This window comes from Stegostoma tigrinum, chromosome 17, assembly GCF_030684315.1.
Source record: "Stegostoma tigrinum isolate sSteTig4 chromosome 17, sSteTig4.hap1, whole genome shotgun sequence".
NCBI lineage: Eukaryota > Metazoa > Chordata > Chondrichthyes > Orectolobiformes > Stegostomatidae > Stegostoma > Stegostoma tigrinum.
Window position 1 is genome coordinate 25,449,942 of NC_081370.1, and position 15,381 is coordinate 25,465,322.

Sequence of the window (15,381 nt, forward strand, 5' to 3'; positions counted from 1 at the left end):
TAGTCCAGATCTCTCCTTTTTGGCCAGTATAGAAAAGATAAGTTGAATGGAAATTTATTGCAAACAATGTGACCAATATATTTATTTAACTTGCATCTTCCAAGCCCAATTTGCATTGATTATATAATAGTAAGCATTTTTAATATAAATTCTCATTTCTATTTGGGAAAAAGTCATCCCTGTACTACATTTAAAACAAAAAACGCAACTCCTCTCTTTCATTTCATACCAATCAGCATCATTAAGAGTACAAGGACTGCAGGGACTTTGCAATCTGAGTTTGGAGGACATTGACAGGAAAATAATGGATGGTCAGACCACATGAAGGAGACAATGCTCGGTCACAGGCACTTCAATTTTGTTTTCGCAAGACAACCATTTACCGATTTCGAGCTCTCTAAACACAGGAACTAAGATTAAATGTTTACTGAAAGGAAGTATGGAAAAAATATGGAAAAAGTACACACATTCAAAAAGTCTGCATCCTACAGTATTCAACATACTTCAAATGTTATGTACCAATTGAAAGAAATGTGCTCTTGCATAGTTAGAACTGCAAGAAAGCATCTCGTGTCAGCACTGGCATAAAGTTCTGGTACTATCCAGAATTTCTGTAAGATTTTAAAACAAAGATAGATTGTACAAAATTTACTGAATCACTCTGTGGAGAATGCTATTGGAAGTATAGGCATAAATTAGAACTTTGGTCTGAATTTAAAATCTGGGCGTGCTGACATCATTATTTTACTGTCAATATTTTATTTGATTAAAACACTAGTGAAACTGGAAAAGGGGCAAATAAAATTAACAGATGGACATACATTTTGAGTTCTATTAATTTCAAAAGAATGTCTTTTGTATTGACTCAATGACTGAATTGTAGAAATACCAAATTCCCTCAAACACATCGCTTCAGCAACTTAATATCATGGTTTCCACTTTGCACTAAATTTCTAATCCTGTTGTCAGTTAAACAAAAAAGCCTTTTTAAAGCTTCCACAAATTTAACAAACATGATTCTTTATCCACTAGTCCAACCACATGTCGACTAACTTTTTCAAACAACTCCCTCACTTTGACTAAAGCTGGAATTCATGGTGGAGGACCTTTCCACAAAATACTTCAAGTGCTACTAACAGACTTACTGGATGTGTCATTCAAGCACAGAATACCATGAAAATGCATTTTACACTTTCCTCCCCATGGTACATGGCTAAAGTACTCTTCTAATACATCCTCAACACGTTAGCTTCAGCTGCAAATTGGAGGTCACAAGCTTTGCAGATTGTTTGATCAGATTTAAAATGTTTCATTATATTCCTACCAACTAAAATGTCCATTCAGTTTCTTTTTGGGGATTTGCAAGTTAATTTGAAGTTCATTAGCAAGGTGATGCATAACAATCTTCTAATAAAGCTTCAGGTTATGACAACTTCAATTAGTCATGATTCCCTCTCTCTGCTTCCTCTGCCATAAAAGTGTTGTTGCTAGTACATATCTGTTTCTGTTAGCAAGGTCCAGTCGAAATGGCAAACAGGAACTACGTTTGGAACAACTGAACTGCAAAAGTCTCAAATTAATTTTAAGTCCCAAAGAGATGACATTTATTCAGTCATTTGTTGTGCTTGTGAAGAGCCTGAAGAAGTTAAGCTTTCCACCTAACATACCCCTTACTTCAAACGCTAAATTCATATAAATTGCACGAAATGTCTTTGAAGGAAATTTACAGCACAGTTTGTACAATGATAAAAAGTCAATTAAGTACCGGTGGACAAGCATGCCCGGTACTCAAACTAAAAATATGAAAATCTTTAAATTTAGAAAGACAGTACTTCAACTCAAAGTTAGCAAAAACTATACTTAAAAATAATTAGGAGTAATGATTTAAACTCATACTGCAATACAACAAAAACATCTTATTTCATTCAAATCTTGACTTACAAAGATTGAAGTGTGACAATGAAAGCAACAGACATTTCTTTCCCACATTTTACATGGACTAAGAATCTTAGTATGCAACTGTTGCAATTTTAAACTGTAGCTTACATTAAAAATATGCAAGATACTTTACATTTGGTTTCGTGGTCTACTTTGTTCTTTGTGAACTGAACAAGGCACTGGTTAAAAATCAAAGAGTGAAAACTCCTTTGTGTAGAGGAGTTAAGAAGTCATACGGAAGTTGCACAGAACACTGGTGAGGTTTCTTCTTCAATACTGTCTCCAGTTCTGGTCACCCAGTTATAGGAAAGATATCAAGCTGGAAAGGGCTCAGGAGAGATTTACTGGGATGATGACGGGTGTGGAAGGTTTGAGTTACAAAGACAGGCTGGATAGGTTGGGCATTTTTACCCCACTGGTGTGTAGGAGGTTGACAGGCAGCCTGACAGAAGTTTATTTAATAACGAGAGGTGTAGATAGAGTTAATGGCAAGATAAAGTGTGAAGCTGGATGAACACAGCAGGCCAAGCAGCATCTCAGGAGCACAAAAGCTGACATTTCGGGCCTAGACCCTTCATCAGAGAGCTCTGATGAAGGGTCTAGGCCTGAAACGTCAGCTTTTGTGCTCCTGAGATGCTGCTTGGCCTGCTGTGTTCATCCAGCTTCACACTTCGTTATCTTGGATTCTTCAGCATCTGCAGTTCCCATTATCACTGATACAGAGTTAATGGCAGCTGTCTTTTCACTAGGATAGTGTGTTTAAAGTTGGGGGGGTGCGTGGGGGGGACTTTTAAGGTGAGAGGAGAGACAGATTTAGAAAATATACACAGCAGGTTTTTTTTTTAAAAACAGAGGATGGTGCCCATGTGAAATAAACTTGAGGAAAAGGTGGATGCAGGTACAATTACAATATTTAACATACACTTGGATAACTACATGGATAAGAAAGATTTGGAGGGATATGGGCCAGGAGCAGGCGAGTGGAACTGGTTTAGTTTGGAATTATCGTCAGTCTGGACTGGTTGGACTGATGGATCTGTTTCTGTGTTGTATGACTCTACCTCTTGTCAATTTGAAAAATGAGAAGAGACAGATGTCAATAAGCTAGCACCTGCATTCAGTTTTCTCAGTCTGAGACACAATAACAGTTGCCAGCAATGACTAGCCACATGAACATTTTTATACAGAATAGAGCAGAAAACCAGTTGTTCAGTTTATTGTGTACAACATATTTTGATACAGCACTACTGGATAATAAAAACAGTTTTGTAGCATGATAAAAATACAGAACTCAGCTCTAAAAAATACTAAACGTCTTAAAAATTTAATGAAAACGCTAATCAATTAGCAATCTTAATTATTACTTTTTGCCATTCTGCACACAACTCCCCAAAATGTTACAATTAAGCTTCTAATACAGACAAATCAAGCTAACACTGGTGTATCGCAATGAAAATATAATTAGCTTTACAGACACAATTGAAAGTTTGTCTGTAGTTTTAGTTGCAAATGAAACAAAACATTAGGAAGCTAAACTTCCAATTTGAATCTAAGCAGTAGTGAACTTACACAAATTTTAACTAAGTGAAGCGCTCAGATCTGGGTATTACACAAAGAAAAATAGTTGCCATACAGATGCATGCAGCATAAATTCACCATAATGGTATTGAAGTTGAAGCGCTAAACTAGAAGAACAGGTTTCAAAGTCAAGACTTCTGTTCATTTGGTTATAACACGACAGAAGATCTAATTGTGGAGTTTAAAGTAATGAAAAGATTCCATGTGGAGGTAGGGTATAAAACTATGTCCTCTGGTGGGGGATCCCAAAAAAGGAAGGAGTTCAAAACTAGAGCGTGGCCATTCAGACAAGATTTGTACTGTTATACAAACATTTAGCACTTTGTTCTTTTGCTAATTGATAAAGAAAAGTCACAATAAATTTACACTCACTCACACGTTTACTGGCTTACTAATAATCGAGGGAGCAGTATCAATATCAAAGTTCTTCATGAACTGTGGGGAAAATCATCATGTTAATTATTTTGAACATCCTAAAGATAACAGGATTGGAGAAGGTAACTTTAAACCTCATTTAGATAAAATGTGAATGTGAACATTTAATATTGAAGCATCAAATTAAAATATTCCATTCTGAATCTAAATCACTTTAAAATGAAAATTTACATAAACATTTTCCACTCAATGAACAGACTGCTAAAATTATAGATGAAAACTATGCTTGGGATTAATAAATTACTGTTCAGAATAATTTTAAAGATTACCTTATTTTTAAATTACTGAAAGTTTTTATAAAGCATTCAATTTCAATCTCAAAGTAACTGTTCTATTGCTCGATATTTTTAACATATAATTCTCACGTTGCTTCTCCTGAACATATGCTGTGTGCTGCCATACAGGTTTTAGATTTAATTTGTTTAGTTTGAGTATCTAATAGATGTACTCAGTCCCACTGAGGTATTCAAAGGTTGAAACTAAGTAGTTTTTTTCCACTCCACTTTCCAGTGCACAATGTTGTTGCTATATTTTGTTTTCCAATCTTATACTTTGTGCTCTACGATTGAATTAAGTTACAATATTGTGTGCGATGGATATGTTACCTAAACTTGTTATTTTTTGCAATCTGTAAAATATTGATCCTACATTTATTTGAAGCACCCTATTTCTTTAATCATATGGGAAAGAGTCATTTCTCCTAAAATTTTTGGCAGCAAAATGGACAAAACGATGAGTACAATTTTGTTGTGGCTTGATGAATTTTTGTGTTTTGAAAATATTAATTTCATCTGATTGTGTAAGTTATAATTTGTCAGGCATTAAAGCAGAGAACCATGTCACCACCAACATAAAATCCTTGACCGTAAATCATCCATGTCAAGAAAAGTACATGCTATTCAATTTACATAGGTATGCATGCTTTCATGGATAATATTTACTTGGAAATATAAAGCAAAGCTGTTAACTTTCCAATGATAGATTTGTACATTCGTATTAAGAGATATCAAGGCCAGAAATTAGAAGTTTAATGGAGCCCATTAAAAAACCGCTTTGCTGTTAAAGGAAACTTGGAACTCTCTCCCTAACTGGTTGCAGATATAGGATTAATTGCAAGTTTTAAGAGAGATTGTCAGATATTTGCCAGGCAAAAAAACATCAAAAGAATGTGGAGCAAAGATGCAAGTGACTTACAGATCAGCCAAGATCTAAGTGAACAAAAGATGATGCCCTGCAATCTGAATGACCTACTCCTGCTTCTATTACTAAGACAGTCACTGTCAAAACTATAGGTGATAATAACGTGTAACATGACTTGGGGTAATCCGGTTATGAAACTAATTGCAGACAGTTGTGCAAGTGTTTTTTGATCCAAAGTTAGATGCAATTTTAAAGATAAAGTCAGTTAGCTAATTTCACAGCCAGTCTTACAAGTTTATATTTTCACCTCAGAAAGGATGTGGATATTGGACTCTCAACACGTTCTCCCAACAGGGAATGTCCACTCTAGGTCATTGAAAAATAAAATAATACAGGGGGTACAAGTCTCCGCTATATTCAGCAGGAAAACCCTTGCATTACTTCAAATGATCAGACAATCAGGAGTGCCATGACTGAGACATGAAAGTCATTAAATTTACCTAAGTTATATCTCTGAAAACGTCAACAGATTGGAATTACAGCTAGCTGGCTACAAGGTCAAAAGCAATGAGGGTAAGGATAGCTAGTTACAATGCTAACAGTTGGAAGTGGGATATACAAGGGTCAATACTGGGACCATTATTTCTATTAACAACTCAGGCTTTGCAATCAAATTTCTAAATATGTTGACAATAAACAGAAGAGATGATTACCACTGAGGACGGCTGACTAAATTACAAATGAGGCTTCAATAAATGTTCAATCACCGTTCAAAATGAATATGTATCTCTAAGGTTTTGGAGTAGATTTGTAGCTCCGGTTGTGGGTGTTGAGGTTGGTTGCTCGCTCGCCGAGCTGGCCTGTTGTTCCGCAGATGTTTTGTTACAATACTCGGTAACATCCTCAGTGCAGCCTCTGATGAATCATCATGTGTTTTCCTGCCTGGCTTTGAAACTCTGGGACAATCCCACAGGTGCTCACTCGAACTAAAGACCCACTCCCCGTCATGGACAGGACCAATGTCATCTGCAAGATGCCCTGCAGAGACTGTGAGAAACACTACATTGGACAAACAGGAAGGAAACTAACAACAAGAGTAGATGAGTACCAACTGGCAACAAAAAGTCACAACCAGTACTCACTCATCTCAATCCACATGGACAAGGAGAACCATGACTTCGACTGGGACAACACCAAGATCCTGGGACAGGCTAGGCAGAGACAGGCATGAGAGTTCCTAGAAGCATGGCACTCCACGAAGCAGGCTATTAATAAACCCATTGAACTCGACCCCATATACATTCCACTACAGAGGAAGCACGGAAGGGAGGCAATCCATCACAATGAACCCCAGAGTTTAAAAGCCAGGTGGGAAAACACCGACGCTTCATCAGAGGCTGCACCGAGGATGTTACCAAGCACGGTACCGAAACATCTGCAGAACAACAAATCAGCTTGGTGAGACAACCAACCTGAACATCTATCTTTCAAATAATTATCAACATTTTGATTAAAATTAGTTATACATGAATCATTAAATAGCAGTCTAAATGGGATAGGGGGACCTGCTAGTTCAAGATCTGATTAAGATCGATAATTTCACAACAAAAACAAAGCCAGGAGGGTTATTTCTAGATGGACTGAATTAAAAGTTATGCCAGGGTTAGGTTTAGCCTACAACTGGAGTACTGCTTGCTGCTCTGGTAATTTACAAAACTCATACCAAAAATGCACAGACTTGAGAAATTAGACCCAGTCTGTATGCATTAAAACTAAGAAGTCAGTAAGGTGATCAAACAGAGGTATTTAAAATTCTGAAATGCTCTGACAGATTAAATACAAAGAGGACAAGTTTCTTTTTAGGGAAGAAGAAAACCAGAGACACAGTCACAGTGACATTAGAGTGGGCATTTAGAAGAAAAAGTCTATCTGGAGAGAAACAAGATTGCCAAAATGCATTACCATCGGGTGTTTTTAAGTCAGATATCTTTAAGCAAGGCAAGGTAAGCACGTGAAGGAAAATGAAATAGAGTATTATTCCAATTAGATCTAAATGTGGAAAGATAGAGGCAGCTCAAGTGCAGCATAAACACCAGTATAGATTGGGTGGACTGTATGTTCTATCAAAGTTCAGCAAGAGTGACATGTTCAAAACGGAGAAAATATAGATTTTATATTTAAGACTTGCTATAATGAGTGCAAATTTCATCCAATTAATACTTGAAAATCTTAATCTCACACAATGGTTTAGTTGGAACCATTTCGTAGTTATTCTGTAACAAATTGACTACAATAGTTACAATCTATTCAATGTGTAGTGTGTACACAAGTACTACAATGGAATACAATGGTTTCATCAATGTTGCTTCCACCAGTTGCAGGGATTAATAGGATTTGTGTGCATCATTATAAAGAATTCAAGGATTGAATATAGGGTGGTTTGCTGATTGTTTTACTCAGTAGATGTATTCAAAATTGTTGCAACTTACATCATGTCCTATGAGTTATTGATAGTATGAAACAAGTTACAGACAATCTGCAATCCTTGTAATGATTGATTGCCATCATACAAAGGCAATCAGGTGACAGGAACTTAAAATATTGAATCCTCGTTGATGTTTTCACTTTGCCACATACCCAAGTGTACAACTATTACAAATGCTCTGAACACTCAATAAATTTAAAGCTAAGTTGCATAAAATGTAGAATCCTACCTTTCGAGTATTTATAACAGGTGTTTCTAAACTCTTAAGCATTTGTGATCTTGGTTTAAAAGAAAATGAACTAAACCAGGCAATTCTATCAAAATGACCTGAGGATTACAAAGCCAATCAGTGACATGATTGGAAAGCTGTTTATGGTATTCAAAATGGAATATTTAAAATAGATTCCTTTATATGCAGTTTCATGATTAACATTTCAGTAATCTGCAGGGAAGTGGTCATTTTCACTTGCATATTTTCTGAAAAGAAGCAGATTTCTTATTAGCTACCATATTTCTCATGTCGAGTAAACTAGTAAATGTTTTAAGATTACATCAATTTAATTTGCAATTTATACTATTCTACACATTCGCCAATTATTGGATATTAAAATATTCCATTTACCACAAAATGATTAATCAGCATTACTTTGATTCACTTCTCTACAAACTCAATGTTTAACATCTCAATTATTTGAGATTGTTTTTGCTCAATGTAAGAATAAACTCGAACTGTGGCTCAGCATAGTATTCTACAAGAAATTTTTAGAAGGAACTATTCATACCAATTTATCAGGTAAAAGTCATTTACTCAAAAGGAAATCGCGATTTGAGAGCTTTTAACATTACCACATACTACAACTTTATTACTGATACAGAATGGTTGATTCACATGTAGACATGTTAATAAACATTGTAAATGAAAATGTTGCTCAAAATGATTTCGATTTAAACAATTATTTATAACTTCTCACTAGTTTCTAACAATTAATGGAAAACATCTTTAACTCTCAGAAATGCTTACATCATAAATGAAAATACCACCTCCAAAAACACAGTCTCACCTGAAGAATTGCACCATACAGTCGAAGGAGAACACACCGTGGTTCATCCTTTACACAGCTTTTAGTATCAGGCAATGAGCATTGAAAAAGCAGATTACTAAGGCCACCCCTGTTTTAAAAAAAAAAGGACAAGCATAATATTAAACAGAATCAGAAGTGGAATGATTGAAGATTTATAACAGAATCTGTGACAAAATTGACCAACCCCAGTGACCTAATGGATAAGGCACTGGCCTCCTAGGTCAGGCACTGTGGGTTCAAGTTCTGTCTGGGGCGAGTTGAATTTTGTCCCAAGCAAAATCATATGTAATACACAGAAATATTACAGCGGTCACAAAGTCAGACGCTTCTCATGCGATCCAGCTTTTAACACATTTCACCTTGTTTTAGGCAAGGTCGACTTTCAGGTCAAGTCCAAAATCAGGCTCAATTGGTTATGTGTAATAGTGCAGAGAGACTAACATGGTTCTGTGCAGTTCGATCAAGATGATTCTTTCATCCTCATTCAGTTCAATGGTTTCTTCAGACATTTCTGCACTTGATCCTTAAGCTGGGGCCTCAAAGCCAAGCAAGTGACAACATTCTCTGGTTGTTTGATGCTGGCATCACTGTCTCAAAGTTTGATCAATACCTATTCACCCGTTGTCTCCAGTACCACCATGCTAATGCTGCCCAACAGTTTGAGGTGGATGGCAGCAGTGCTAGTGGGACAGGCTTGTGCAACCAGGGCACCATGTTGTCAGCCAGGGGCAGAGCACAGGTCTCCCCACAGCACCACATAATACAGCAAGTCTCTTATGGGAAAGTGCTGGTGTCCCTATAATTAATCTAGGCATCTTGAGGTAGGGTTTTGCCACCAGATTTTTGCTTTTCTTTTTCCCCCCCCAATTAAATTCTACCAAAAATCAATGTTACCTACACAAATAAACAACTAGGACTACAAACTGAATTTCTGCAGTCTTTTGTGCTAGTTAAAAAAAAAACTCCCTCTATAAGTCATCCCAACCATAAAAGTGGAGTTTTCTTTAGGGTGAACTGTCAGCAGGTGGTTCTGACAAGTGCATTCCTTTACTGGCCTTTGACAAAGCTCTAAAAATTAAAATGGTTCTTTTTGACACAAAGATACCAATGTACATACCTTAAAAGGTTTCTGAATGCAAGTTACTAAGAGACTGGCTAGTGTACACCAAAATAGACAAGCAATGGGTCTGCACATTTAAGTTATTTCCAAAAATTTCAAATGGTGTTAGTCACAGGTACTGAATTAGCAAAGTAATTAAAAATGCTTTTTTGTGATGAATCCATTTTGAGATGCATTAGCAGTTTAAAGAAAATATTCCTTGATATATTTAAATTTTGAAAAAACTAACAGGACCTTGAGCAGATAGGCTGATAAATGGCAGATGTGAGGTGCTGCATTTTGGAAAGGCAAGTCAGGGCAGGACGTATACACTTAATGATAAGATCTTGGGGAGTGCTGCTGAACAAAGGGATTTGGGAGTGCAGATTCACAGTCCCTTGGAAGTGGAGTTGCAAGTAGACAGGGTAGTAAAGAGGGTGTTTGGCATGCTTGCCTTTATTGGTCAGCACGTTGAATATAAGAGTTGAGGGGTCATGTTGCAGCTGTACAGGGCACTGGTTAGGCCACTTTTGGAATATTGCATTCAGTTCTGCTCTCTTTGCTATAGTAAGGATGTTACTAAATTTGAAAGGGTTCAGAAAAATTTACGAGCATGTTGCCAGGGTTGAAAAATTTGAACTACAAGGAGAGGCTGAATGGGCTAGGGCTATTTTCCCTGGAGCATCAGAGGCTGAAGGGTGACCTTATAGAAGGTTATAAATCCTGAGGGGAATGGAATATGCATAGGATGAATAGTCAAGGTCTTTCCTCCAGGAAAGGGAGTCCAAAACTAAAAGGCATGGGTTTAAGGTGAGAGGGAAAATATTTAAAGGGGACCTATTGGGTAACATTTTCATGTAGAGGGTGGTGTGTGAATGGAATGAACTGCCAGAGAAAGCGGAGGAGGCTGGTACAATTACAACATTTACAGGCATTTGGATCAGTACAAGATTTGGAAAAGTTTGGCAGATAATGAGCCAAATGGAACTAGACTTATTCAGGATATCTGGTTGGCAAAGACGAGTTGGACTGAAGGGTTTGTTTTCATGCTGTACATCTCTATGACTCTAATTGCTCCAGATCATTTTTAAGGCCTTTTATTCCTCAAATCTTCTGACCTCATGCCCGTGGAAGGTGCCATTTTCTCTTTGATATACAGGTAAACTAGAGTTTCTTCTAACGAAGAAAGCTGTTTTAGAATCTTCCTGATACTGTGTTCTACAAATAATTCCAATTATTGGCTACACATAATTATCACTTAAAAGATGCCTAATGCTGTATTTCATTTTTCACTTAAAACTTCTTCATTTGCAAATATGTATAGAAATGACTTGTCCTTCAAAGTCAGTCAAGCCTTTTTTTATTTTAAAAATCTGGTCTACCATATTTTCCTCAGTCTTCTGAAGAAAGACACGGGGTATTAAACTATCCTCAAATTATCCCCTTACATTGCGAGATCAACTAAATAGATCCTCAAATAACTCAATACTCCAAATAGAAAATTTGCATTAATTACTTCCAGTGCAGTCTCAAGGTTTAAATGGCTCTATGATGTGATTTCTTAGGATTTATACCCCTTGCAATGCATTCCAAAATGCTATATGCTGCTGTCAAAACCTGCAGCCTGGGAAGATTGGAGCAACCATTGGAATCTATTTTAGAACACTGCTATCTATCTCACTGGCTCAAACCTACTACATTGGACTGTGTCAAATGCCTTTTTGAAATCTGGGTAAATAACATCAGCTACCTCTTCCCCAAACAGAGGCAAGACAAACATGACCTTTTTTCCAAAAACCGTGCTGATCCTCCAGTTATCTCAAGCTCAAGTTACTCCCTTATGTTATCCTTTATGACATTTTACAAATCTTTTTCCTGTAGTAGGCTAGGGATAACAACCAGTTGATTCCTTGTTCCTTTTCGAACAAGAGGATGACATTGTTACATGTGAACCAATTGTGATTTAGCCTGAATGGAAGGAACACATGAAAATAACCATACAAGAATGAGAACTGACAACCAATTCCTTCGGAGCTAGAGATGGGCGTTCAGTACTACTGCAAAAATGGGAGATGCAGGCTAAACTTCTGTTTGTTGAACCACAAGGAAATTTATTACAAGAAAAATGGCCAATACACAAAAGCCAGAAATGATGCAACCTTACATGCTAACATGTATTAAGCAAATGGACCCCGTGAAGCAGCAGAGTACTCTTCTTGTCTTATATTCTTCAGTGTTAGAAACTAATCTCTCAATTGCACTTACTATTGAGAAGAATTCAATTGCATACTGCACCACCTTCAACATCAAAATCATGGACATATCATATATCATTAGGAAATAGCCAAGCAGTCGGTTTATTCCCACTGTTTTTATCACATGGACAAGAGGAGAGCACTGACATTACATCCCATGTTACATGCTGAAAACTCAAATGAGAACTATGATGATTCTGGACTCTCAATTTAAGTTAAGTCAGTACTGCTTTAATTCTTTACTTATTCTATATATAATCTGAGTTGCGAATATGGATATAACAGGCTGATATTATTTGTATTTATACTGGAGAATGATATCCTTTAAGCGATAATGTAATTGAAGTCCACACAGTATTTTACCAGAATTCACAAGTAATTGGTGGCTCTGTACCACACAGCACACTAAAAGCACGGGTTTCAATTTAGAGGAGACTTGGCATTCTTACAGAAGTTCTCTCTACTGTGATTGCAAGGACAAAGTACATGAAGAAATCCTGAACTGTAACAATGTTTGTTCCCGGCCGTCTCCATAGAACTCATGTTTCAAGCTTTAGCAAGTGAACTGGAAATTCCTTGCTACCAAAAAAAGAACAAATGGATGAATAAGACGTTGGTGCTTTATTTGAGCTCTGCAAACATGTTAGTATCAAGTATGCACTGGCACAGTTGACACTTTGCAACATACACAACCAGTTACAATGTTTTCAAAATACCAAGAGGTCTGTGCCACCCATTGAAAAATTTGGTATTAAAACACCATTTTTGCATTTTGCTACAATGTATACTGCAGAGCATTGACTTTTTATGCTCCATCGTCATGCTAGTGAATTGTCAGCATTTCTAACTAGTTAGAAATAGTGATTGCTTTAAAGTCAAATAGCAAAAAAAATTAGTAGGGTTCAGTTGGTTATATTAGGAGAATAGATTTCATCAGCATGGTGTTTTCCCTCAAGTCTAGCTGATTGAAGACTCGTGACTCAGTTGTTCATATGTTAAAAAGATTTTTCAAAGGATAGAGGAAATACTGTTCCTTCGGGTAGCCAAAGCAACCTTAATACCAGAAAATAGGACCGTACAACAGCAAAATCTGGAACTTCTCACACAAAAGCAGAAATTTAGAACTTTCTTCTTCAAAGTTGATGGAAGTGCTGGAATTTGGAGTGTTTCAAAACTGAGGCACAGCTTGTGCTCTCGTAACTGTGTCAAGGGAAATAAAATAAAATGCAGATTTGCAGATCGGCCATGATCTAGTTGAGAAGCAGAGCAAATCCCAGGAGTTGAATGGTCCATTCCTGCGTCTGTGTCCCTGTAAACAGGCTGATACATCTGTTAAATGTTTACTTACTGCAAAAAATAACAAGAGTTTTACACAACGTTTATTTTACTCATACCCTGAATTCTCGCTTGGTAAAGCCATCTATCTAGCCGCAAACACGTGGAATTAGCGAAACTAATTAATTCCACTTGTATTCGGAATTCAATTTCCACAGAAGTATTTTTATTTGATAATTAATTAATATCCATCAAATAAATATTCATAATTCGAATAGAAATCAGTTTCAAATGGAATGCATTTTAAACATGATAGAATGGGCTGGGTGGGGACATTGCGCGATCAAATACAAGTCTAATGATACATTTTCCTTGGTGAATCTGCATTTAATTAATTCCAAATTCTAAATCTCCGCTCCACTGTTAATATTTAGACTGTTAACAGATTTGAAACAATACCAAGTCTTACGCCCAACAACACATTTACTAATTTCTGTTACCATTTAAAAAAGGTGAAACATCATAAGCTGATCGTGTTACCATGGAGTTACCCAAAGCCATTCCAACCACAATGTTTCGTTTCTTTGAATAGTTTTTCACTGCGACAGACCTGTTTTGAAAGTGATAACTATACATATTTGGACTGGATTATACTGCCGCTCAATGGGGATTTTTCACTCTGTCCGGAATGCGTAGCCTCCATTTTTAATCAATTCATTTATTTTCTTGTTACCTTATTCCCTTGTCATGAATTTTTCAGATTCAAAGCTACTCCATCTTTAAAAAAAAATCGGCCAACTTAACCACCCCACCAAAGTGTCCTGATGAAGAAAATAATGTTTTACAGGACGCACAGACACTAACCTGATGATGCGAATTTGAAATTCGTCTTCAGACAGTGTTTTCCAAGCACCTCGAAGAAATTCTTTGCACCAAAGATAAGCTTTATGTTTGGTTTGAGGGTCGGGTGCGTCTTGTCTTCCAGCTTTACACTCGATGTCCTCTTCATGCTGAACGCGGATCACATTCTGTGCAATTAGCAGCCCCATCCCTAGACTGTCCACTGCGCTGGAGAATTTGGTTTTCATTTATATTGACGGAAAAAGAATACGAATACAATGATCACTTCAGGCGGAAAATAAACACCTCCCAGTGGATAGAACCAAACTCAGCCTGACTCCCACTCCAGCAACAAGGAGTTCACAAAAACTAAGACAAAGGGATGGAGAGAAGAAAGAAAAAAACCTCTTAAAAATGAACCCCACCTAGAATCTCTGCGGGAGAACAATAAAATCAATATTTTTAGATGACTTCTGCCGTAAACTACAATTTTTAATATATAAAATTAGCGTGAACGTCTACTGATAAAATAAATCGACAGATCTTGAAAGGATGATTTATTAAACTTACGCCTGCAAACGACAGCACGAACGTTTTGTTTTAAACCTCGCCCGCTAATCTAACAAGCACAATCGCCCACCCCAAAAGCAATCCTCACTGCGCAGCAAGTCGACGTGCACCCTATTTAATACTTTCCTGACGTTTTTCTTTCTAAACCCAATAAACAGAAAGAATGTGATTGGAAACGCAGCCTGCCTCGCCCCCTTGTCATCCAATGGCCATAGAGCCTTCGGTTTGGCGCCACCCTCAGCTCTGAAGACTTGCCACAATTACCATTCAGAGATAGTAGGAACTGTGGAACTGCAGATGTTTTACAGTCGCCTTCTTTCTCGAGTCGTTTCTTTATAATGATTGTATGCCCTTTGCCCTAGTGCAAAGATCCTTCAGCAAAAAAAAAGCAGAAAGCGCTGGAGAAATTCCACAGCCTTGACTGGATTTATCCAGAGAGAGAGGCAGAGTTGATGTTTCGTGATCAACGAATCTTCTTCAGAACTGGAAAATAATGCGTTTGTTTTTAACGCTGAGGAAAGACGAGCAAGAGGGACAGGTTTGAGGGTGCCCAAGGCAAAGACAAAAGGGAGTAGTAATGGAATAGTTGGAGCTATAGCGTGGGTGCGAAGGGAAGGTTTGAACAGGAGAAGGTTGCTCAGCCCTGCTGAGATTGAAGCCAGCAAGACGTGAGGGTAGGGTATT

General features: G+C 37.2%; 1 protein-coding gene across 5 annotated transcripts in view; it reads right to left on the reverse strand.

Moving 5' to 3' along the window:
• The window catches only part of chka (choline kinase alpha), a 52,733-nt gene extending 37,922 nt beyond the window's left edge, over positions 1–14,811 (reverse strand). For 2 of the 5 annotated variants that reach the window (XM_048545044.2, XM_048545040.2), the window contains exons 1-2: positions 14,152–14,793; positions 8,638–8,746 (exon numbers count right to left, since the gene is read on the reverse strand). In XM_048545044.2, coding sequence (XP_048401001.1) covers positions 8,638–8,746; positions 14,152–14,375 — 333 coding nt within the window. In that variant the 5' untranslated portion in view covers positions 14,376–14,793. Of the gene's footprint in view, positions 1–8,637; positions 8,747–14,151 lie in introns of all 5 variants that reach the window. The other 3 variants (XM_048545042.2, XM_048545043.2, XM_048545041.2) reach the window with 3 other exon arrangements.
• Positions 14,812–15,381: the final 570 nt, after the last annotated feature.